General features: G+C 42.8%; 1 protein-coding gene and 1 long non-coding RNA gene across 3 annotated transcripts in view; one reads left to right on the top strand and one right to left on the bottom strand.

Moving 5' to 3' along the window:
• Positions 1-4,196: 4,196 nt before the first annotated feature.
• Positions 4,197-18,829, bottom strand: LOC306644204. Its single transcript, XR_013759198.1, has 3 exons — positions 17,969-18,829; positions 17,429-17,531; positions 4,197-4,919 (listed from the first exon to the last, which is right to left on the bottom strand). It is a non-coding gene; the product is annotated as an uncharacterized lncRNA (long non-coding RNA).
• Positions 18,708-19,756, top strand: part of TGFA (transforming growth factor alpha) — a 93,247-nt gene continuing 92,198 nt past the window's right edge. The window contains exon 1 of one of the 2 annotated variants that reach the window (XM_079110884.1): positions 18,708-19,272. In XM_079110884.1, the coding sequence (XP_078967010.1) occupies positions 19,233-19,272 (40 nt within the window). In that variant the 5' untranslated portion in view covers positions 18,708-19,232. The remainder of the gene's footprint in view (positions 19,273-19,756) is intronic. The other variant, XM_079110883.1, reaches the window with a different exon arrangement.

Raw genomic sequence — 19,756 nt, 5'->3', positions numbered from 1 at the left:
ATAGTTAACAATTTAGTTGAAAGAAAGGTCTCTTTCTTTTTCAAAGTCTAATTCAATTTGGCCTGAGAAGCCACATTTCCAGGATGATGGTGTTCTCCCAGGTGGTCACTGCCATCCTTGGACTGAGGTTGTCTAGGGCCCTATTGCTCAGCTTGCACAGCCCCTGCTTTGGCTGGCCCTTTTCCTGACCCACGTTGCCTTATCCTGGCAGCCCGTTCTTCCAAGTGTGACCACGATGAGCCCCTACTGAAGGACCCATTTGCAGGTTCAGTGTCTGAACTCCACAGCACCTTCACCCCTATCCAGTGTAGGTCTTGCCACTAAGAGGAAGATGAGGCCATCTGGTTGAGCTCACAGAATGAGCAACTTTTCCCCTCTACGCCTGATCTCCATGGCTCCACTTCTACCCAGGAGGCCCACAGCCTCTACAATCTTCTGGGGATCCTTCCATTTAACATTCCAGGACACTTACAAGAAATTCATGAGAGACGATGTGAAGTGCAAGGACATCCAGATCTGCATTTTAAAACCAGACCAAACACCTCAAGATGGGGACAAAGGAAATGCTACAAGTGCCTCTGGGAAGCCTCAGGACACCATCAGAATTGACGGGTGGCTCTGATTAAGCTTGAGGAATCTAGAAAGGCTACTCACCTATCAACAAAGAAAAGCCCAGGACCTGATGGATTCACAGCTGAGTTCTACAAGACCTTCAAAGAAGAACTTACACCAATACTTCTCAAATTATACCATGAAAGAGAAAAGGAGGGAAACTTCCAAACTCATGCTATGAAGCTGGTATCACACTGATGCCAAAACCAAAGACTCATCAAGGAAAGAAAACTTCAGACCCACATCCCTGATGAACATTGATGTAAAAATTATCAATAAAATACTGGTAAACTGCATACAAAAACATATTAAAAAGATAGTATAGCATGATCAAGTGGGGTTCATCCTAGGGATGCAGGGTGGTTCAACGTACAGAAATCAGTAAATGTAATCATCACATCAATAAACTTAGAGGCAAGAATCACATGATTATCTCAATAGACACAGAAAAGGCATTTGACAAAATTCAGCATCAATTCATGCTCAAATCACTAGAAAAACTAGGGATAGTAGGAACACACCTCAACATTGTAAAAGCTATATATGCTAAACCCAAGGTCAACATCATTCCAAATGGAGAAAAACTCAAAGCATTCCCTCTAAAAACTGGAACAAGACAAGGATGCCCTCTTTCACCATTCCTATTCAACATAGTCCTCAAAATCCTAGCCAGAGCAATTAGATGAAAGAAATTAAAGGAATACATATAGGAAAAGAAGATTTTGAACTATCCCTATTTGCCAACAATATGATTCTATATTTAGAAGACCCACAAAACTCTACTAGAAAGCTCTTAGAACTCATAAATGAATTCAGCAAAGTAGGAGGGTTTAAATCAATACCAATAAATCAATGGTATTTTTATACACCAAAGATATATCAGCTGAAAGAGAAATTAGGAAAACTATTCCCTTTACAATAGCCTCAAAAAAATTTTGGGAATCATCCCAACAAAAACGGTGAAAGATCTCTATAATGAAAACAATAGAACACTAAAGAAATTGAAGAAGACCTCAGAAGATGGAAAGATTTCCCATGTTCCTGGATAGGCAGAATCAATATTATCAAAATGACCATACTACCAAAAGTGCTATACAGATTTAATGCAATTCCTATAAAGATCCCAAAGACGTTCTTGATAGAAATATGAAAGGCAATCATGAAATTCATTTGAAAAAATAAGAGGCCCAGAATAGTCAAAGCAATCCTTAGTGTGAGGAGGCATCACAATACAAACCTTAAATTATACTACTGAACTACAGTAAGAAAATCAGCATGGTATTGGCACCAAACCAAACATGAAGTTCAGTGGAACAGAATAGAAGACACAGAGACAAACCCACATAAATTCAGTTTTCTCATCCTTAGACTAATGTGCCATAAACATACATTGGAGAAAAGATAGGTTCTTCAACAAATGGTGCTGGGAAAACTGGAAATACCTATGTAATAGAATGAAATTGAACCCCTATATCTCACCCTACAAAAACTCAACTCTAGGTGGATCAAAGACCTAGGCATCAGACCAGAGACCCTTGAAGAAAAAGTAGGCCCAACTCTCCAACATGTTGTCCTGGGAACCGAGTTCCTCAATGAGACTCGTAAAGTGCAAGAAGTAAAATCAAGAATCAATAAATGGAATGGTATCAAACTGAAAATCTTCAAGACCAAGGGAACAATCAGGAATGTGTACAGAGATCCTACAGATTGGGAGAAAATCTTCACCACCAGTACCTCAGGTAAGGCATTGATTTCCAGGATATACAAAGAACTCAAAAAACACCAGAAAAATAAGTAACCTAATAAATAAATGGGCAAAGGGACTGAACAAATACTTCAAAGAAGAAGAAATATAAATGGTCAAAAAATATGAAAAAATGTTCAACATCTCTAGCAATTAGAGAAATGCAAATGAAGTAAAACTACACTGAGATTCCATCTCACTCCAGTCAGAATGGCAGATGTAGAGAAGACAAGTAACAGTAAGTTTTGGCGAGGATATGGGGAGAAAGGTACTCTTATATATTGTTGGTGGGACTGAAAATTGGTGCAACTACTCTGGAAAGTAGTATGGAAATTCCTTAGAAAACTTGGAATAGAATCACCATTTGACCCAGCTATCCCACTCCTAGGTCTCTACTTGAAGGACTTAAAAACAGCACACCACAGTGACACAGCCACATCTATGTTTATGGCAGCTCAACTCACAATATTCAAGCTATGGAAACAACCTAACTGTTCTTCAACAAATGAATGAGTAAAGAAATATGGTATATATACATGATGGAATATTACTCAGTCATAAAGAAGAATGAAATGATGGCATTTGCTGGTAAATGAATGGAACTGGAGATTATCATGCTAAGTTAAATAAGCCAACCCCCCCCCCCAAAAAAAAAAAAAAAAAAAAAACAAAGGCCAAATGTTCTCTCTGATTTGTGCATGCTAACCTGAAACAGTGGAGGTTGGGGAGGGGAATGATAGAAATAGATGGGTCTGGACAGTAGGTAATGGAGGGAGGGGAGAGGAGGGGAACAGGAAGGACAGTAGAATTGATTGATCATAACTTTCCTAGCCTTGTATTTGTATACACCACCAGGGTAACTCCACATTATGTCGGACCACAAGAGTGGGAACCTAATAGAATAAGTTCTACTTTATGTATGTAATATTCTGCCAAAATATGCTCTACTGTCACATATAACTAAAAATAAAAATTAAAAAACAATTTAAAAAGAGAGGCTACCCAGAGGAAGGCAAGATTTAGCAGGAGTTAACCAAGAAATATTTAAATCTGGTGGCCTGGAAGTTTGTGTGTGCTTCTGAGAAAGTGAGAATGTGGTAAAAGGTAGGGGTTAATAAAATTAGAAAGATGAAGTTTGTGAGTTTAGCTTGGTGAGCAGGGATACTTCAATTGAACCTTACATGCTCGATATTTCGTACTGTCTTGGGATTGCTGAAGACAATCCCAAGGAAACAAGTACTGAATTTCACTTCCCAGGCAAATTCTTCAGGAGCTAGGGAGTTCAGAGATGTCACCCAAATTTGGGGCTGTTCATAATGCTCTCCAGGAGTAAATCATTAAACACGTTCCAGACTCTCCTTTGTTCTCATTGTGACTCGTTTGGAGACACGCACCGCCACCTCGCGTGTGAAAACATGTCTGGTGTCAGGATCCTGGTGTCGGGGGATCTGCGCAGGCGGAACCCCTCCCGCGGGAGGGCGGGCTCCTCACCCCTCATTCTCTCACTCACTGGGTTCTCTCCAGTTCCATCCTGGCTTCTTTTGCTTGTCACGTTTCTGGGCAGTTTCAAATAATGGTCCCTTCCTGCTTCCCCTCCCCTCCTCCATTTCTCCTTCCTCCCCCTCTCCTCTTTCTTCTCCTCCTTCTTCTCTCTTTTCTTCCTCTTCCCCCTCCTTTATCCTCTCCCTCCTCTTCTTCCTTCCCCTCCTTTTTATCCTCCTCCTCTTCTCTTTCCCCCTCTTCCTCCTCCTCTTCTTCTTTTCCTCCTGCTTCTCTTCCAAGTTTTTTTTTTTTTAATTAAGAAATGGGCAAAGGCAATTTTTTTTTCCTGCAATCCAAATACATAACAAAAGAAAAACTTATGATATTTAACCTCCACAAGTTTGAGCCTTCACAATATTTTTTTTTATCATAAAAATAGAAGTGAGACCAGTAGAGTAGAGAAAGGGGGTTGGGAAAGGGAGGCCATGCATGAGGGAAGGGAGGTACAGGGGAATTAGATAAACCAATTTATGCTATGTGCATGTACAAATGCATTCCATCATCATGTAATTATAATGCATCAATAACTTTTTTAACTTTCACATTTTTAAAGGCCTTCCTGTACAACACCATCTTTGCTAGGTTGGTCCAAGCTTTTTCTTCATTCTGATTATGCCAATTCATTATGATTTGCTAAGAGAAAAGCCTTCCCAGCTGCTGTTTGAAACTACTCCTCAGCTCCCGCCTTCCACCATTTGTATAACACAGAGAAACTGGAGTAGTTGGAGCTATAGTCTTCCCCAGTTCCTGACGACCACTCCGTCCTTTATGTGAATCTGTTTGCTGATATTTCTATGGATTGTGATAATGGCTCCTGACTACGACCCCCTGTGAGAAATGGAAAGACTCCTTTTTCAAGTAGGTAGTACACACAATAGCAGTCTCATCAGCTGAGCTGGCAGGGGGAATCCAAAGAGGCCAGAAGAGCTCTGAGCTCTGAATAATGCATATCACAACAGGACCATGTCTTTAATTCCTCTTTGTCTTGGTGGCGGCGATGTCCTCCCCGGGAGAGGTGGCCCTATGGGAAACAATGACTCTGGGTTAGTTTATGGCAGGCATGATGGGAAGAACAAAGGTTTACTGAGTCCACTCTGTGCTGGGCCCTGAATTTGGAGCTTAGAAGGCCAGGTTTCCAATTCTTACTCTGACACTTTCTAGTTGTGTGACCCTAGGCAACTCAGTCTCTCTGAGTCTCCGTTATCACACCTGTAAAATAGGGATAACATTAGTAGCTTCAGCTCACAGGGCTGATACGAGGATCACAGGAGTTAATTATTCAGAAGTTCTTTGTAAACCAGGAGAGGGAATTTTTGGTTATCTCATTTGGTGTGATCCAACATCAATACCAGAGGACCTGTTCCATCCAGGGGAATTCCAGAATTCCAACATCCTGCCCAACTGGAGAAGCAGGTCACTTGGCTGACTCCAGTCTGGCATCAGCAGGAGGCCTGTGATAGCTGGCTGACCAGATCTCTAGTGATATTTAAATTAAGGACCGGGGCAGGCACATTTTTCTTAGACCTGGGGTGCACAGTGCATAGTTGAGGTCTGTGTCATGGGCAGGAATTGGATTATGCTGAGTTATTTCCTACTCGATTTTCAGAAAGTCACCATCCAGTTTATATAAACGCTCATGAGAAAAAGAAATTAAAAAAAGAAATCCAGTTATCAGAGATTATGAAATAAAATGGCAGAATGAGTATCTTTCAGACCAGCATAGACATTAAAGGGTTGTTGCAGGTGTTGTTCATTGAGATTGGCAAACTCTTTTAAAGGTAAAAAAAAAGGTTAAGTGAATCACATGTGAATGCTGGTCACCTCAATTTAGTTTTTGTTGTTTTTTCATTATAACAGGATGAAATGTCAACATGGTTTCTTAAAATCTAAGCAAAATATAAAACCCCACTCACTAAAATTACATCTAGTGCTTAGTTCCTATTTATGGTAAACAGAGAGAGAATGTGGGAAATGAACAGAAAGTAAGGAAAAGAGAGAAAGGAGAGGCGGAAGGAGATGGAGGTAGGAATGGGTCCCACAGGAGGCATCACGAGAGAGGAAGCAGCAGAGGGCAGGCAGAAGCCACAGCCACCACGGGACCACAGAAACCACACGGGCGGCTTGGAGCACGAGGCCCCTAACAAGTTATTACTGACGAGGGCTCAGAGTAGTTGCTTCTGCTCGATCCCCAGTCTGCGGGCTGGGGAAATAAATGCTGTTTCCACTGGAATGCTGAAAATGTGACGTGTGAAGAAATGACTTAAGTGTATACATATATATATGTATTTATATATATACACATATATTTGTATATACACACACACATATGTATACATATATATATTTCACACAAAGAAATTCCTGAAACACACATACACACATATATGCCACACAAAAACATTTTTATATATTTTATGTATATATATAATAGATAAATATATATATATATATATATATATATATATTTGTTTGAGCCAGGATTTGTGTGTATATATTTTTTTCTTCTTTCTTTCTTTCTTTTTTTTTTTTTTTTTCAGTTGGGGATTGGATCCAGGGCTTCATGCATGCCAGAAAACTGATCTTTCACTAACTACACTCCCAGGACCCTTTGTTTTGTTTTGTTTTGTTTGTTTGTTTTCAGCATGAGTCAGACAAAGGCATAGACAGAGGTTTATTTAGAAGGTAGATACAGGAGCTGGGGATACAGCTCAGTCAGTAGAGTGCTTGCCTTGCAAGCACAAGGCCCTGGGTTTGATCCTCAGCACTGCAAAAAAAAATAAAAAATAAAAAGAATAGAAGGTAGATACACATTCAAGGTACAGTGTGGTCTATCTTGAGGGTGAGAAGCTCTTCCTATCTAAAAATCTGATGATAGGAAGAGCTCTATGTCCCTGCTGGTGGCAAATAGAAGCTCAGGATAAAAAGAAGTAGGAAGCCCTGCTGTGGCAGAGAGTGACCTCAGCTGCTTTGTGTTAGGGCCTCAGAAAGTCAACTCTAGGAGGCTGACTGAGTATACAAGTCAGGCTTCTCCAAAGGAGCAGACCAGAGGATGCATAGAGACGTCCGTAGGAAGAGATGTAGTATGAGCAGTTGCGCATCCCAGCCTGGGCCTCTAGATTACAGATCTGCAAGCTAGAGGCCCAGGAAAGCCAGTGGTGCAGATCTAGTCTAAGCCTAAAGGCCTGGGAATCAGGCCTGAGCCCAGCACCCAAGAACTGGAAGCCAATGATGTAAGTCCTTACTCAAATCAGAAGACTCAAGAACCTGGAGCACCTATGTTCAAAGACAGGAGAAGATAAATGTCCCTGCTCAACAGAATCAAATTCATCCTTCCTCCACCTTTTGGTTCACTTCGGGCCCTGGATGCTTTGGATGCTGTTCATCCTTGTTGGTGAACTGGTGAATCTCTTTTTACTTGGTCTCCCAATTCCAATGCTGACCTCTTCTGGAAACACCCTCCAGACTCAAATTCAGAAATAGTGTTTTACCAGCTATGTGGGCATCCCTTAGCCCAGCCAAGTTGACACATGAAATTAACAATCACACTGAGGTACCCTTACCATCTGGAATGTGACACGCGCGTGTTTGCCCTGAGGATGTTAGTAGCAGGTCAGAGTCGACAGGGCGCAGGATGGCACAGTGGGTCAGAATTAGGGTCCACTTTCCCCTTTCCACACCACGCTTTTTCATTTTTTTATTTTTACAGACTACAGTTTGACTCATTGTACACAAATGTGGCACATCATTTTGTTTCTATGGTTGTGCACAATGTAGATTCACACCATTCATGTAATCGTACATGTACACAGGGTAATGATGTCTGTCTCAGTCCACCATCTTTCACACACCCCTCCCTCTCATTTCCCGCTACATAAAGTTCCCCCATTCTTCTCTCACCCCCATTATATATCATCATCCACTTATCAGGGAAAACATTTGACCTTTAGTTTTTTGGGATTGGCTTATTTCACTTAGCATGATATTCTCCAATTCCATCCATTTATCTGCAAATGCCATAATATTATTCTTCTTTATGGTTGACTAATATTCCATTGTGTATATATACCACAATTTCTTTATCCATTCATCTGTTCTTATGCACACCATATCCTTGTCAAGGGTATCTGTCATCACAGATAGCCATTCTCAATTTCACATTGCTGGAAGGGCATGTGGGATTCTAAGAGAAAGGTCAGATGTGCACAGCAAAGGCCCTCCCCAAAGTCTTCTATTTTTACCTACTTTGATAGTTACTGATGTCAGAGCAATTCCTTGAGAACAAGCCAGCATCAGACGGTAAACCTTTTTCCCTACAAACTACTCTTCTAGTCCTATTCCTGCATCAGGCTAGCCCCATCTTCCCAAACTGGGCCAACACCATTACTATCTATCTGTTCCATAAGTGACGACAGTTGTAAATTGCAACAGTGATGGCAGCAACTGTGCACAGAGCGTTTCCCTGGGGCATCTCTGACTTACACACTTTAACTTGCATCATCTCATTTCGTCTTCATGAAGGCTCTGTGTGCTGAGTAGTATGTATCCCCCATTTTACAGGTAAGGAAATTGATAATCGGAGGAATTCAGAAAGCTGTCCTTGGTCTGTCCCTTAGAGCCAGAGCTAGAACTTGAGACCCGATATCACAGAAGTCAATACAATTTGCACAATACCCGCCGCCATGATCTTTGAAGGTTCATGTCTTCCCAGGCAGTCTTTCAATGTAGGACCACCTTGATTTTTATGATTTATACATTTCTTTGTCTGATAAAACTTCTATTCCTAGTTTTCTAAGACCTGGGGGTTTGAACTATTATATGAAAAGGAAGAACAATTCCAGTGTGTGGGAGGTTAGATGGGAGGGAGGAAGGGGGGTTACGTCTGTGCCTATGTGGGTGCTTCAGCCTATGATGAGCCTATTGCAAAAGGTCAAAGGTCACTTGGACCAGTTGACCAAGGGACCGGGAATGCCCCATTTCCTGGGAAATGAATGGACAATTCAGAGGCCTACTCAGTTGCTGCTACTTCCTAACCTTTAAGCCACAAATCTAAAAAAAAAAAAAAAAAAGTAAACAAGGGAAGTTCTTTAAGACTCCTTCAGCAATCTAGTCTGATTGATTCTTATTCACAGAAGATGCCAAAAATGTCCCCAACTTACTACAATTTGTTTTTTTGTAAAAAACGGAAAAGAAGGAAAACTCAATGTTTTTGCTGTCTCTCATTTTAACACTTCTAATCCAAAGTAAACAGGGGACCTCTGTCCTTTGTGTTGGACAGTGGCAGACACAGGGCCCTTGTTCCGGAGCAAGCAGTATTGGCCCATCACAGGCCGGGCTCACACTGAGGCGCCTGTGTCTGGGCGGTGAGATGGGCCCAGGCGTCCTCCATTCCTGCCTAGCTGGGGCTGCAGCGCAAACAATGGCCATTCACGCTTTGTCTCTCCCCAGACTCGGAATCATCTCTCTCTCTACGGAAGAAGAGAATTCTCTCAACCCTCTCTCCCCGCAACTCTACCCCACCAAAAACCCTCTCTGCCTTTCTTTCTGGAAAAAGTCAGCTTGTTTATTGCACAAGTGAAATATAGTCCCTGTGGAAAATCTAAATAAGAAAAAATAGACAATCACTCGATCTTGCCACCCAGACATAAAGGGAGAAACATTACGGTATATCGGTAACCTAGGTGCTTCTCGATGCACCCAAGCTGACATATTTATGAAGGAGAGACATTTGAATCACACTACACATTTTTCAGAGATGTATCGTAAGTAATCATCACCACAATAAACTTCAATTAGATTCAAGAATAAAATGTAAAAGTTCTGGAGTAAATATAGATGAATGTTTATTTCAGGTATTGTCACTCTGGGGTACATCATAAACTACAGAGAGTCCGTTATCACCTATTCTAATAGGCTCAATTTGGTGCATAGAAACATGGAGATAGATAAAATATAGATATCTAGAGAGAGATGGGAAGACATTTCATCATTTTCATCAGATTCTCCAAGATGTATACGACTCACAAAACTGACAATTTACATTAATTTGCTTGAGGAAAAATAACCAATATTGGAAACAGCCTACTACATGGTTGGTAGGGATATTAACTAGGAAAACTTTCCTATAGGAAGTTTGTGTGTATGTGTGTGTAAGAGAGAGAAAGAGAAAACAATAGCTAAAAAGAAAAACATTATGAAGTTAAAAGAATGCAAAATATTGTGAAGCTGGGGATTGAGATAGACAAACAAATCATGAGATGACGAATTTAAAGGATTTGCAGTATGACAAAAGGCATTATTTCAAATCAGTGAGGACAGAAAAGACAAAGGTAATGAATACCAAAACCATAAAAATTCTTCACCAAATCAAATTATGTGAAAAATACTACATAGTAGTCAATAAATTAACATTCTTATTTGGTTCCTGCCTCTAATAGGACCGATTCCAATGGGTTAATATCAAGAATGTTATCGGTGCTGATTCGACATAGGTATTCCTTATGTCAATGATGCTGTATTTCATTAACTAAGAACTTTTCAGCAACCTTAGAGATAATTTTAAGTCTCATCTTTGATTCAAAATGTAAATTATTTGTATTCTTAAAGCATGACCCAAATTGCTGGAAAAAAGTCTACTTAGTCACGGTATATTATTTTTAATATCTCTTATGGTCTGGATTTGCTAGCATTTTTCATCTACGCTCTTAAGTCAGATGGATCTTTTGTTTTCCCCTTTTTTTTTGTTTTTGTTTTTGTGCTAATTTTGTTAGTTTGGGATGTCAGGGTTATTTTAATTTTAAAAAAACTGAATTGGGACCACTTCCATCTTCTTTGTTGTGGAAACAGCAAGAACATTAAATTCCTCGAATACCTGTGTGGAAAAGTCATCTTTTACAGAGTAATTATTTAACAATTTTCCATTTCTTCTCTGATTATTAGTCTTGTCAAATTTTCTATTTCTTCTTGGGTCAATTACATTTTCCTAGAAGATTTGTCCATTTAAAATGATTTCCCAGTTCGTTGAGTTATACATACATTTGCTTATAATTACAAAACCTTTTCTAAACCCCTTCTCAATCCCAATGCTGGACATTTTTTATTTTCTCTCCACGTATCATAAATAATCTTGCCTTGGTTTTACTGTTCATTTCAAAGGTGCTCTTGCACTTACTTCTTAATATTTGCCTATTCTAACTCATTCATTTTTCCTTTGTGACATTATATTTCTGCCTTCCTTAGGTTTACCTTATTCCTTTTTTCTATTTCCAGTGCATTTTTACTTCATTTAGAAAATTGTGTCTACAAAATTTTCTTTGCATATGGCTTCAACTGAATGCAATATGTTTTGATTTTTTTTGTCTCATCATTATTTTGTAGCATAGGTTTGATTTTCTCTTTGATCCAAGAGTGATTTCAGAAAAACATTTATTTCTAAGCAATTGGACATTTAAGTTGTCCTTTTGTTAAGTTCTGATTTAATTGTATTATAGTCAGTAACTATAATATTCCAAGAAAATTTCCCCTTGGAATTTATTAGGTTTTTATGTGAGGATGGCATATGATCATTTCTCCAATATTTTTTAAAGATCCATCAAAGGAGTATATTTATATTTATAGAATATAAACTATGGTGGTTAAATTATTCAAACTCATCATGTCTTTGCTTAATTTTCGTCCTTTCAAGGTGCCAAAGACAGAAAGATAGGTTCTGGTTTCAGAAAGCGTGCCCATTACCTATTGCTGCATAATAAACCACACTAAGACCAACTAGTTTAAAACAAGGACATTTTCTTTCTCACAGTTCTGTGGGATGGCAGGGTTCACTCTTACAGCCAAATTCAAAGGGTAGGTGGGATGGAGGCTGGGTTCAAGAATCGGGAGCAGGGGTTCTCTGCTCCTCCTGGCTAGCTCTCGTCCTTCACTAGGCTAGGTTGTGTTGCCACCCTCCAGGGCAGAAGCAACCCAAGAAAGTGAGGCTTAATGCAAAGTTTATTAAATCTCTGCATGTGTCATTCTGCCTACTGATATCCCATTGGACAAAGCGAGTCACAAAGCCAAACTTCTGCATCTAATCATATATATGCTTCTTGGCTTTTATATCTTGGAGTTTTCCTTGTTTTCTCTTCCTGCTGTCTCATCCCCTCCAAACCCCACTTTTTCTTTTATAAATTTGAATGTTAAATTTTTTATTCTATTACTAGTTACCTTGAAAATTTCAAATGAAATTTTTGGAGGATACTGGGGGTTGAACTAGGGGCACTCAACCACTAAGCTACATTCCCAGCCCTGTTTTGTATTTTATTCAGAGACAGGGTCTTGCTGAGTTGTTTAGCACCTTGCTTTTGCTGAGGCTCACTTTGAACTTACGATCCTCCTGCCTCAGCCTCCGGAGTCACTGGGATTACAGACGTGCACCACCACACCCAGTTTAAATGAATTTACTATCAAAGAAAAAAATTTCACAATAGTTATTCTCCTCAATGAAAGATGATAAAATAAACCCATTTTTAGTTCCCTTTTCTATGACAGTAATCTGGACATTTAGATTATTATTATTATTAGTTAATTCCAATTCCTGATATATATATATGTGTGTGTGTGTGTGTGTGTGTGTGTGTGTGTGTGTGTGTGTGTGTGTTATATCCATATATCTATTCCTGAGATATTGAAGATAATTCTTAGATACATATGTGTATGTATTACATACAATTATCTTCAATATCTCAGACATTAAGGATATTTAATTATACCACATAGAAAAATGGGTAAAGGGAAGCAGGACCAGGGTTGGTTCAGCAGCAATTCAGTCTCAGGATGATGGTGAGCATCTCTCAGATTCTCTTGGCCTTCTCCTCATGGTCACAAGATGGATGCCACAATTCCACACGTTTCATCCATAGACAACTGACTTCAAGGCATAAAGAAAAGCAGGCTACTTCACTGCTTCTATCATCAAGCAAATTCCTCCCTTAAAAACCTAACAAGAGAACCTCCCTGTTGTGTCATTAGCCTGACAGTCATGCACCTACTTCCAGACCAATCATCAGCCATGGCCAAGGGACTGCCTTGCCTCATCCTGTGGACAAAGGCATGCTGATAATAAAAGTTGGGATTCTGTTAGCAGGAAGAAGAGGAAAATGTCTATCCTACTGGCAAAACCAGTAAGTGCTACAACATTTAAATCTGTAATTAAGCTTAACATCGATTTTTACTGTTTTCATTATTTGTGGATATTTCTTTTACACTATTTCTTTTACATTATTGAGTTTATTTTTGGGAGGAGGCTGGAGTATTTGCTGTGGAATAGTTTTTAGTTCAGGTAACAGAACCTAGATTGGTTCCTGTTTTTAAGTTTTTTATATGAAATACCTTGATAAAAACAGAATTTTGTGTCATAATCATTTCTCTCAAAATTCCATGGATAATGATTTATTGTCTTTGGCATTTATGTGGCAAATGTCAAAGTGATTTTTTTTCCTGAGCGGTGCCCTGATTCTTCTGCCTCAGTGGCTCTACAAAGTGAGAATGCTTTACTTGCTCATTGTTGAATCCCCAGCACCTAACCCAGTGTCTGAAACAGAACAGGCTTGGGGGGGCATGTGAGGAATAAATAGATGAAAGCAAACCATGAAGAGCTGGTTGTGGGAGACTCGAGAGAGTTTCACCTCCACAGTGCAACACCTTCACAGGGTGTGGTGGTGCATGCCTCTGATCTCAGCCACACAGGAGGCTGAGGCAGGAGGACTGCAAGTTCAAGGCCAGCCTGAGCAATGTAGCAAGGCTCTGCCTCAAAATTTAAAATAAAAAGGGCTGGGGATGGAGCTCAGCAGTAGAGCTAACTCCAGTACTGCAAAACAGAAAGAAGTTACCCCAGCTCACTTTCCTGGGGTGCATTCCACCTTCAGGCTTTATCACAAATGCCAGAGCATCACTGGGTTCTTGTGGAGTCTCTCCCCCAGAGGTTTTTCACATCTCTGAGGTGGACTGAAGGTTGTCAAAACTTTCTCTCAAACTGGCTTCATCTGCATTAAGTCCTTGAAATGCCTGACATGTGGGTGGGATCGTTCCTTAGTTTTGAACAATGGCATAGATTTCCCCCATCATTATTTTCCTTTGGCTCTTCAATGGGAGTTTGGAAAGGAAGCAGCATGGGAAGACTTTGGACATCTGTCACAAAATGGAAGCCTGTCCTTGCACTTGCATAGTCTCCTTAGAGACTCCACCTTGGGATGCACATCTACCTGCTCTTGTCCATAACCGCTTGTGTCAGAGGATGTAAGGACAGCTTCTCCTCCATCGGCTCTGTGCTCGCTTCCTGAGCTCCCTAGTGAAAAACACTTTGGACAACGTGGTTTGTCTTTCTCTGTCTCCTATCTTATCTGCCATATTTCCCCCTCTTTCCTCTGAGTTTGGAGAGAATTTCTTGAGTTTATCAGCTCGGCTGACCCTTCACTGAAAAATAAAATATGAAGTCCCTTTGTGACTATGGTTCCTAGATTTCTCCTTGATTCTTTATATTTTCTGTTTCCGATCTTCCTTTTGATTCTGTTGACTGTCACGACCCTATTTCCATCACATCATCAGTTTTACTTGCCAAAGGATTTCTAGGCATTTGATTTTGGACTTTCCCAGGGGAAATCCTGAAAATTCTGGGGGCTATCTTTCCAGTCCTCAGAAGGCGTTGGCAGTGTTGCTGAGGCTGTTACGGACAGTAGCAAAGATAGAGAAACAGAACTGAACGTGTAGCCCTACTTCTTCTAAGCACGTTCAGTGAAGTGGGTGACATCAGCTGTGCTGAATCCCCTGGGCAGGTATGCTACATTGTGGCCACTGGGAAATGGGTGAGCTACATGAGAAAATCATGTCTTTCGTTGCAGCAGCCACTTAGGGACCCCAGAGTCCTAGAGACGCTGGCCTAATGCCTTCACTAGGATGTGGGGATGCTTGAACAACTCATGGAGCCACTGACCTCCCAGCTTCAATACTGGACTTGGGGAATCATTCTGGAATATTCTCTGTGAAGGAAGAAGTCAAGCTTAGCACACGCTCCAGTGCACTCCTGAGACAGACCAGAGAGTTGGGGGATAGAGGACGTGAAGCAGAGGTTTGAGGTCTACAGGAAAACACTGGCAATGAAAATCACCCTGGTAACTGAGGATAAAGCAAATGACTATTGTCACTTCTTACCCTGCCTGTTATGCTGCTGATGAAAACCATATAAAAATGAGCTCAGCAGAAAGTTTCCTAGTTTCCCCCCATGTAGGAATACAGGAATAGCTGAGGCCACGAGGGGTGGGGGCTGACAACTGGACAATACCTCACTTTGGATTAAATTTCTTTTCCTAAATCCCTTATCATATTTAAAATCCCCTCACTCTGCCTAAACAAATTTCTCCAGCGTCCTTTATAAAGTTCTTGCTCTCTCTCTACACAGATGACATCTGACCTTCGCCCTCCTACTGTGCCAGGTGCTTCTGTTTTCCCGCTGACCCCTCCCCCCCATCTATTGCTGCCCCCAAGGGAAGGTCCTGCAACCACCTGAAGCCACTCGGGTCACTGACTTTGAGGTTTGTCTGCAGGAATTGCAATTCCTCCAATGCTGTGGCCCATGGCTGTGCTTCCTCTCTAAGAATGCTTGGGCTGTTTACTCACAGATGTCTCCCGTAACTGCGAGCTAAACAGCAAGCTCAGCTACCCTGAACTTGTGGCTCCACAATCCCTTGCATGAATGAATCAGGAAGGAGGGGGCGGTTATTTACAGTGAAGAAGGGGCCCTGTAAATATACCCTCCATAATAAGTATGTAGAAGAAAGGAGAGGGAAAACTGACAGCGGGGTTTTACCAAGCTCTGCCTAGGACATAACAGTTCTCTTGTTTGCACAGGAAGGACAAGCTGTGATCAGCATGTTACAGGGGGGATTACACAGAGCTCAAGGGCGGCTGAAGTTCACATATGCAAAGATAGTTGAGGTGTGTTTCTAGAAGGAAGGCTCTGTGTTCACATAGAAAAAGGAGGCTTGGTGGCCACTTAAGCCAGGTGCAAGAGTCTGGAGGTAAAGGAACACAGCTGAATCTCCATGCACGTTCAATGAGGCTATGCTGGAATTTCCCTCAGCTCAGAAAGTCGTGTATTTGGGATTGCTAAAATACAAAGATACCACACTACCCTTTAGGATAACTCTTTTCTTGTCCTAAATTGCTTTCTGTAATTTTCTTTTCCTCTTCCTTACACTGAGAGCTGAGACACTAATTCATAGCTCTTGATTTACTATAAAACTCTTTCCAATAGGAAGAGATGTGTGTGTGTGTGTGTGTGTGTGTGTGTGTGTGTGTGTGTGTGTACGTGTACGTGCTTTCAGGCATATGAATGTGCCTGAGAAAAGAAACTGATGTAGAAAGGGTAAAATAAGGATAATGGTAGGGAACTGAGAGATGTGTCCACTGAGGAAGATTTTTTAAATAGTTTTGTTGATATCAGATACTGTGCAAGCATAAGAGAAATTCTTGCACTTAATCCAACCCAATGAGTTAAGTATTAGCCTTATTAAAGATGTGGAAACTGAGGCATCACAGCAGAGAAGCAAATACTTGAGCCTTAGGAACTAGCTCATTTTATTCTCAAAATCAGACTCTGGTGATTGTTGGCTGTGTTACTAAACTCAGCTCGGTGGTAGTCACATGGAAAGGGGATAGGATCTATCACTTATGGTTGTTGTGAAGATCAAATGAGGTACATAAAGTGCCAAAGCCAGATCAATAGTTTAGGATATGAGGATATGAGTAAATAGTCTTATGAATAAATGTTCAAAATAACTTCAGTTCAGTTTATAAAAAAAAAAAAAAAAGTGCTTACGTTAAAAACAAAACCCAACCCCTGATTTTCTTTTGTCCAAGAATGAATTAGAAGGTTATAAAACCACAGGTATGAACCAGTTCTAGAAAATCTTGGGGGAGAATTCATGATTTTCAAGCATTAGAATGTCCTTTGATTTGGGTACTTTTTAGTCCACAAAGATTACAAATTATCTCTTGATTAAAAAGATTTTCCACTCCTTCAGGGGACAAGTCCACTGGTTTGATTCTGGTGCTACTTCCTGGACTCTGAACTGTGTGTGGGTAAGGGGCAGAGGGGTGGACACCCTCAGCGCAGCAGCTGACTGGCAGTCACGTTGAGCTTGGTGTGCATGTTCCAGGAAGAAGCAAGGTGGCCAGGTCTGTCTCTAGTCCTGAGAGCAGAGAGTGGGAGAACTTCTGATTCCTTACCTCCGGAAGCCAAGGCAGATAGACAAGGGAGGAAACTGGGAAGCCACTAGACAGGTAAAGACCCAGCTGAAGGAGGTGGACCCCAGACACTGAAAGAAGTCAGGAAGCACCAATGCAGTGAACTGAGGAAAAGATGTACCCCAGAATTTATCATGAAGCTCTCACCCACTGTTTTAGTCAGGTTTTGTTGTTATTGTTGTTGTTTTGTCTCTGTGACCAAAAGACTCGACAAGAACAATTAGAGAAGGAAAAGTTTATTTGGGGGCTCACAGTTTCAAAGATCTCAGCACATGGACGTCCAACTCCATTCCTCCTGACCCGAGGGGAGGCTGAGCATCATGGTGGAAGAGTGTGGTGGAGGGAAGCAGAGAGACTCCACTTGACAGAGAGAAAATAAATACCCCAGAGGCACACCCGAAATGCCCACCTCTTCCAAGCACACCCTACCTGCCTTCAGATACCACACAGTTAATCTCCATGAGGGGATTAATTCACTGATTGGGTTAAGGTTCTCACAACCCAATCATTTGAATGTTCTTGCATTGTCTCACACATGAGATTTTGGGGGACAACTGCTATCTAAACCATAACACCCATCAGTGCAAATCATTAAGCCTGAAGAACAACAGAATATCTTCTGACAAATGTAATGAAGGGAAAGATTGACCAATGTAAATTTACACTCTTTTCAATGTCCCCTTTGACACTGGTATTTCCTACCCAAATGTTGAGATAAATGGCCAGGTGCTTCCTTTTTAAATATAGGTCCCTCTATGAAAAAAACTGGCAAAAGTCAATCCTGAGACTCACAGCCTTCACCAAGGCAACAGCACCGAGATTCCCTACCCCAACAGCTTCCATCCGCAAGGAGAGTGGGGTTGTCCCCAGGAGCAGCTAGGCTGGAGGAGGCAGGAGGAAAGGGTTAGTCTGTAAGCTCAATGACTGGTCACTGACTCTCTGAGGTGTACTGTTCCTTATGGACGGTACCCAAGGCATATATGGGTCGTTCATTCACCGCTCAGAATATCTTTCCTTAGTTCCATCCACCTCCCAAATTCCAGCATCAGGGGTCAGCTCAAAGTCACAAATTCTGAAAGGGCCGCCTGGGTGACTCCCACCAAACATCCCTGTCTTGCATCACACTTGACGGAGTGCTGCCAGTTGGTTCCTCGCCTCAACTACCTGAGTCAGGGTGTGGGTAGTGCAGTGGTGCACATTCAGGGTCCCCCTTCATCTTCCTTATCAGTGTCAGGTTAGAAGTACTAAAACTCCTTCCTGATCTTCACCACGTGCCGGGGCTTTGCCCAGGAGGCAGACGTCCCCAAAACTGATGAGACTGAGGAAGCAGGGGGAAATCTAGTTTAACAAATTTTTGGCTTGATTAGGAGGAGCATTTCCTTGGGCCAAGTCTTAGCAGGCATACGGCTAAGTTCACAGGTCGCGTTCCTGACCGCGTCTCCAGTTCCCCGCCCGAGAGAGGCCGCAGGAGCCGCCCTCCGCGCAGGTGACAGGAGCCCGGCGGCTCCGCTCCGCCGCCTAGAGCCTGGAAACTGTCACTGCGCCCAAGGACCCTCGAGCTGAGCAGCAGGAGGCGACCCTGCACGCAGGGGCCGGCGGGCGCACCACACTAGCATCTGAGGGTGGTGTCCGAAGTCAGACGCTTCCTGTCTTTTCCTTGGCCTGGGTGACAGACTCGCGCGGCCGGGCTCAGGGAGTACCGGCTTGCCCCGCCCAGCCGCCCGCGCCCTGCTCGGTGCGTGCAGCGTCCCCGCCCCCAATCCCCACCCCCAGTAGCCTTAGGGGGCACCCCCGTTGGGGCGGGAGGGTGGTCCGTCGTGCCCTGGTCGCCGAGTGGCGAGAGGTGACGGTAAGCTCCTTCCCATTTCCGCCGGGCCGGCAGCGCTGCGGGGTAGTGCCAGCCGAGAGGCGCTCGGTCCTCCCTCCGCCCGCCCGCGACGGGGGCCGGCCCTGCCTCGCCAGCGCCTTTTTCCCCCGCACCGCGGCGCCGCTCCGCCACTCGGGCACCGCAGGGAGGGCAGGAGGCTGGAGTGCCTGCTGCCCGCCCGCCCGTAAGATGGTCACCTCGGCTGGACAGCTCGCCCTGTTCGCGCTGGGTAAGTACGCTGCCTGCTGCGCCTCCTGCGCCCTCTGCCCTCCGCGACAGCCGCTCCCCCGTCCCTTCCTTTTCTCTTTTCTGGGGAATTTCTGCGCAGGCAGGAGAGTTGGGGGTGGCTACTGCTTAATGGGTTGGAGCCTGGGAGGCAAAGGGAGACACTGAGACTTACAAAGAGAGGGACTGTCAAGCAGCCGGGCTTTCCCTGGGTAGTGGCCGCCTGGGCGGTGCGTGAGAACGCCTGGGAAGGGGAAGCGGTGTGTGAACGGGTTTGAACTTTAATCGGCCGCGGCTGTGTCTGCTCAGACACATGCCCACACCTACCTGCGTACCTGGCTGCCTCCAAACCGGTCTTCGCTGGCGTTGGTGGCGGGTAGACTCGGAGCCGCTTTTGGAACCCCAGACGGACCGAAGTTCAGGATCCCCTTGGGCGCCCTCAATCTTCTAACTTTAAGAGCTCTTGAGCTTTGGGGTAGGTTTTGGAT

The sequence above is a fragment of the Sciurus vulgaris genome, assembly GCF_902686455.1.
Source record: "Sciurus vulgaris genome assembly, chromosome: 14".
NCBI classification, from domain to species: Eukaryota; Metazoa; Chordata; class Mammalia; order Rodentia; family Sciuridae; genus Sciurus; species Sciurus vulgaris.
The sequence above is the reverse complement of the archived record's forward strand: the minus strand, read 5'-3'. Positions and strand labels throughout refer to the sequence as shown.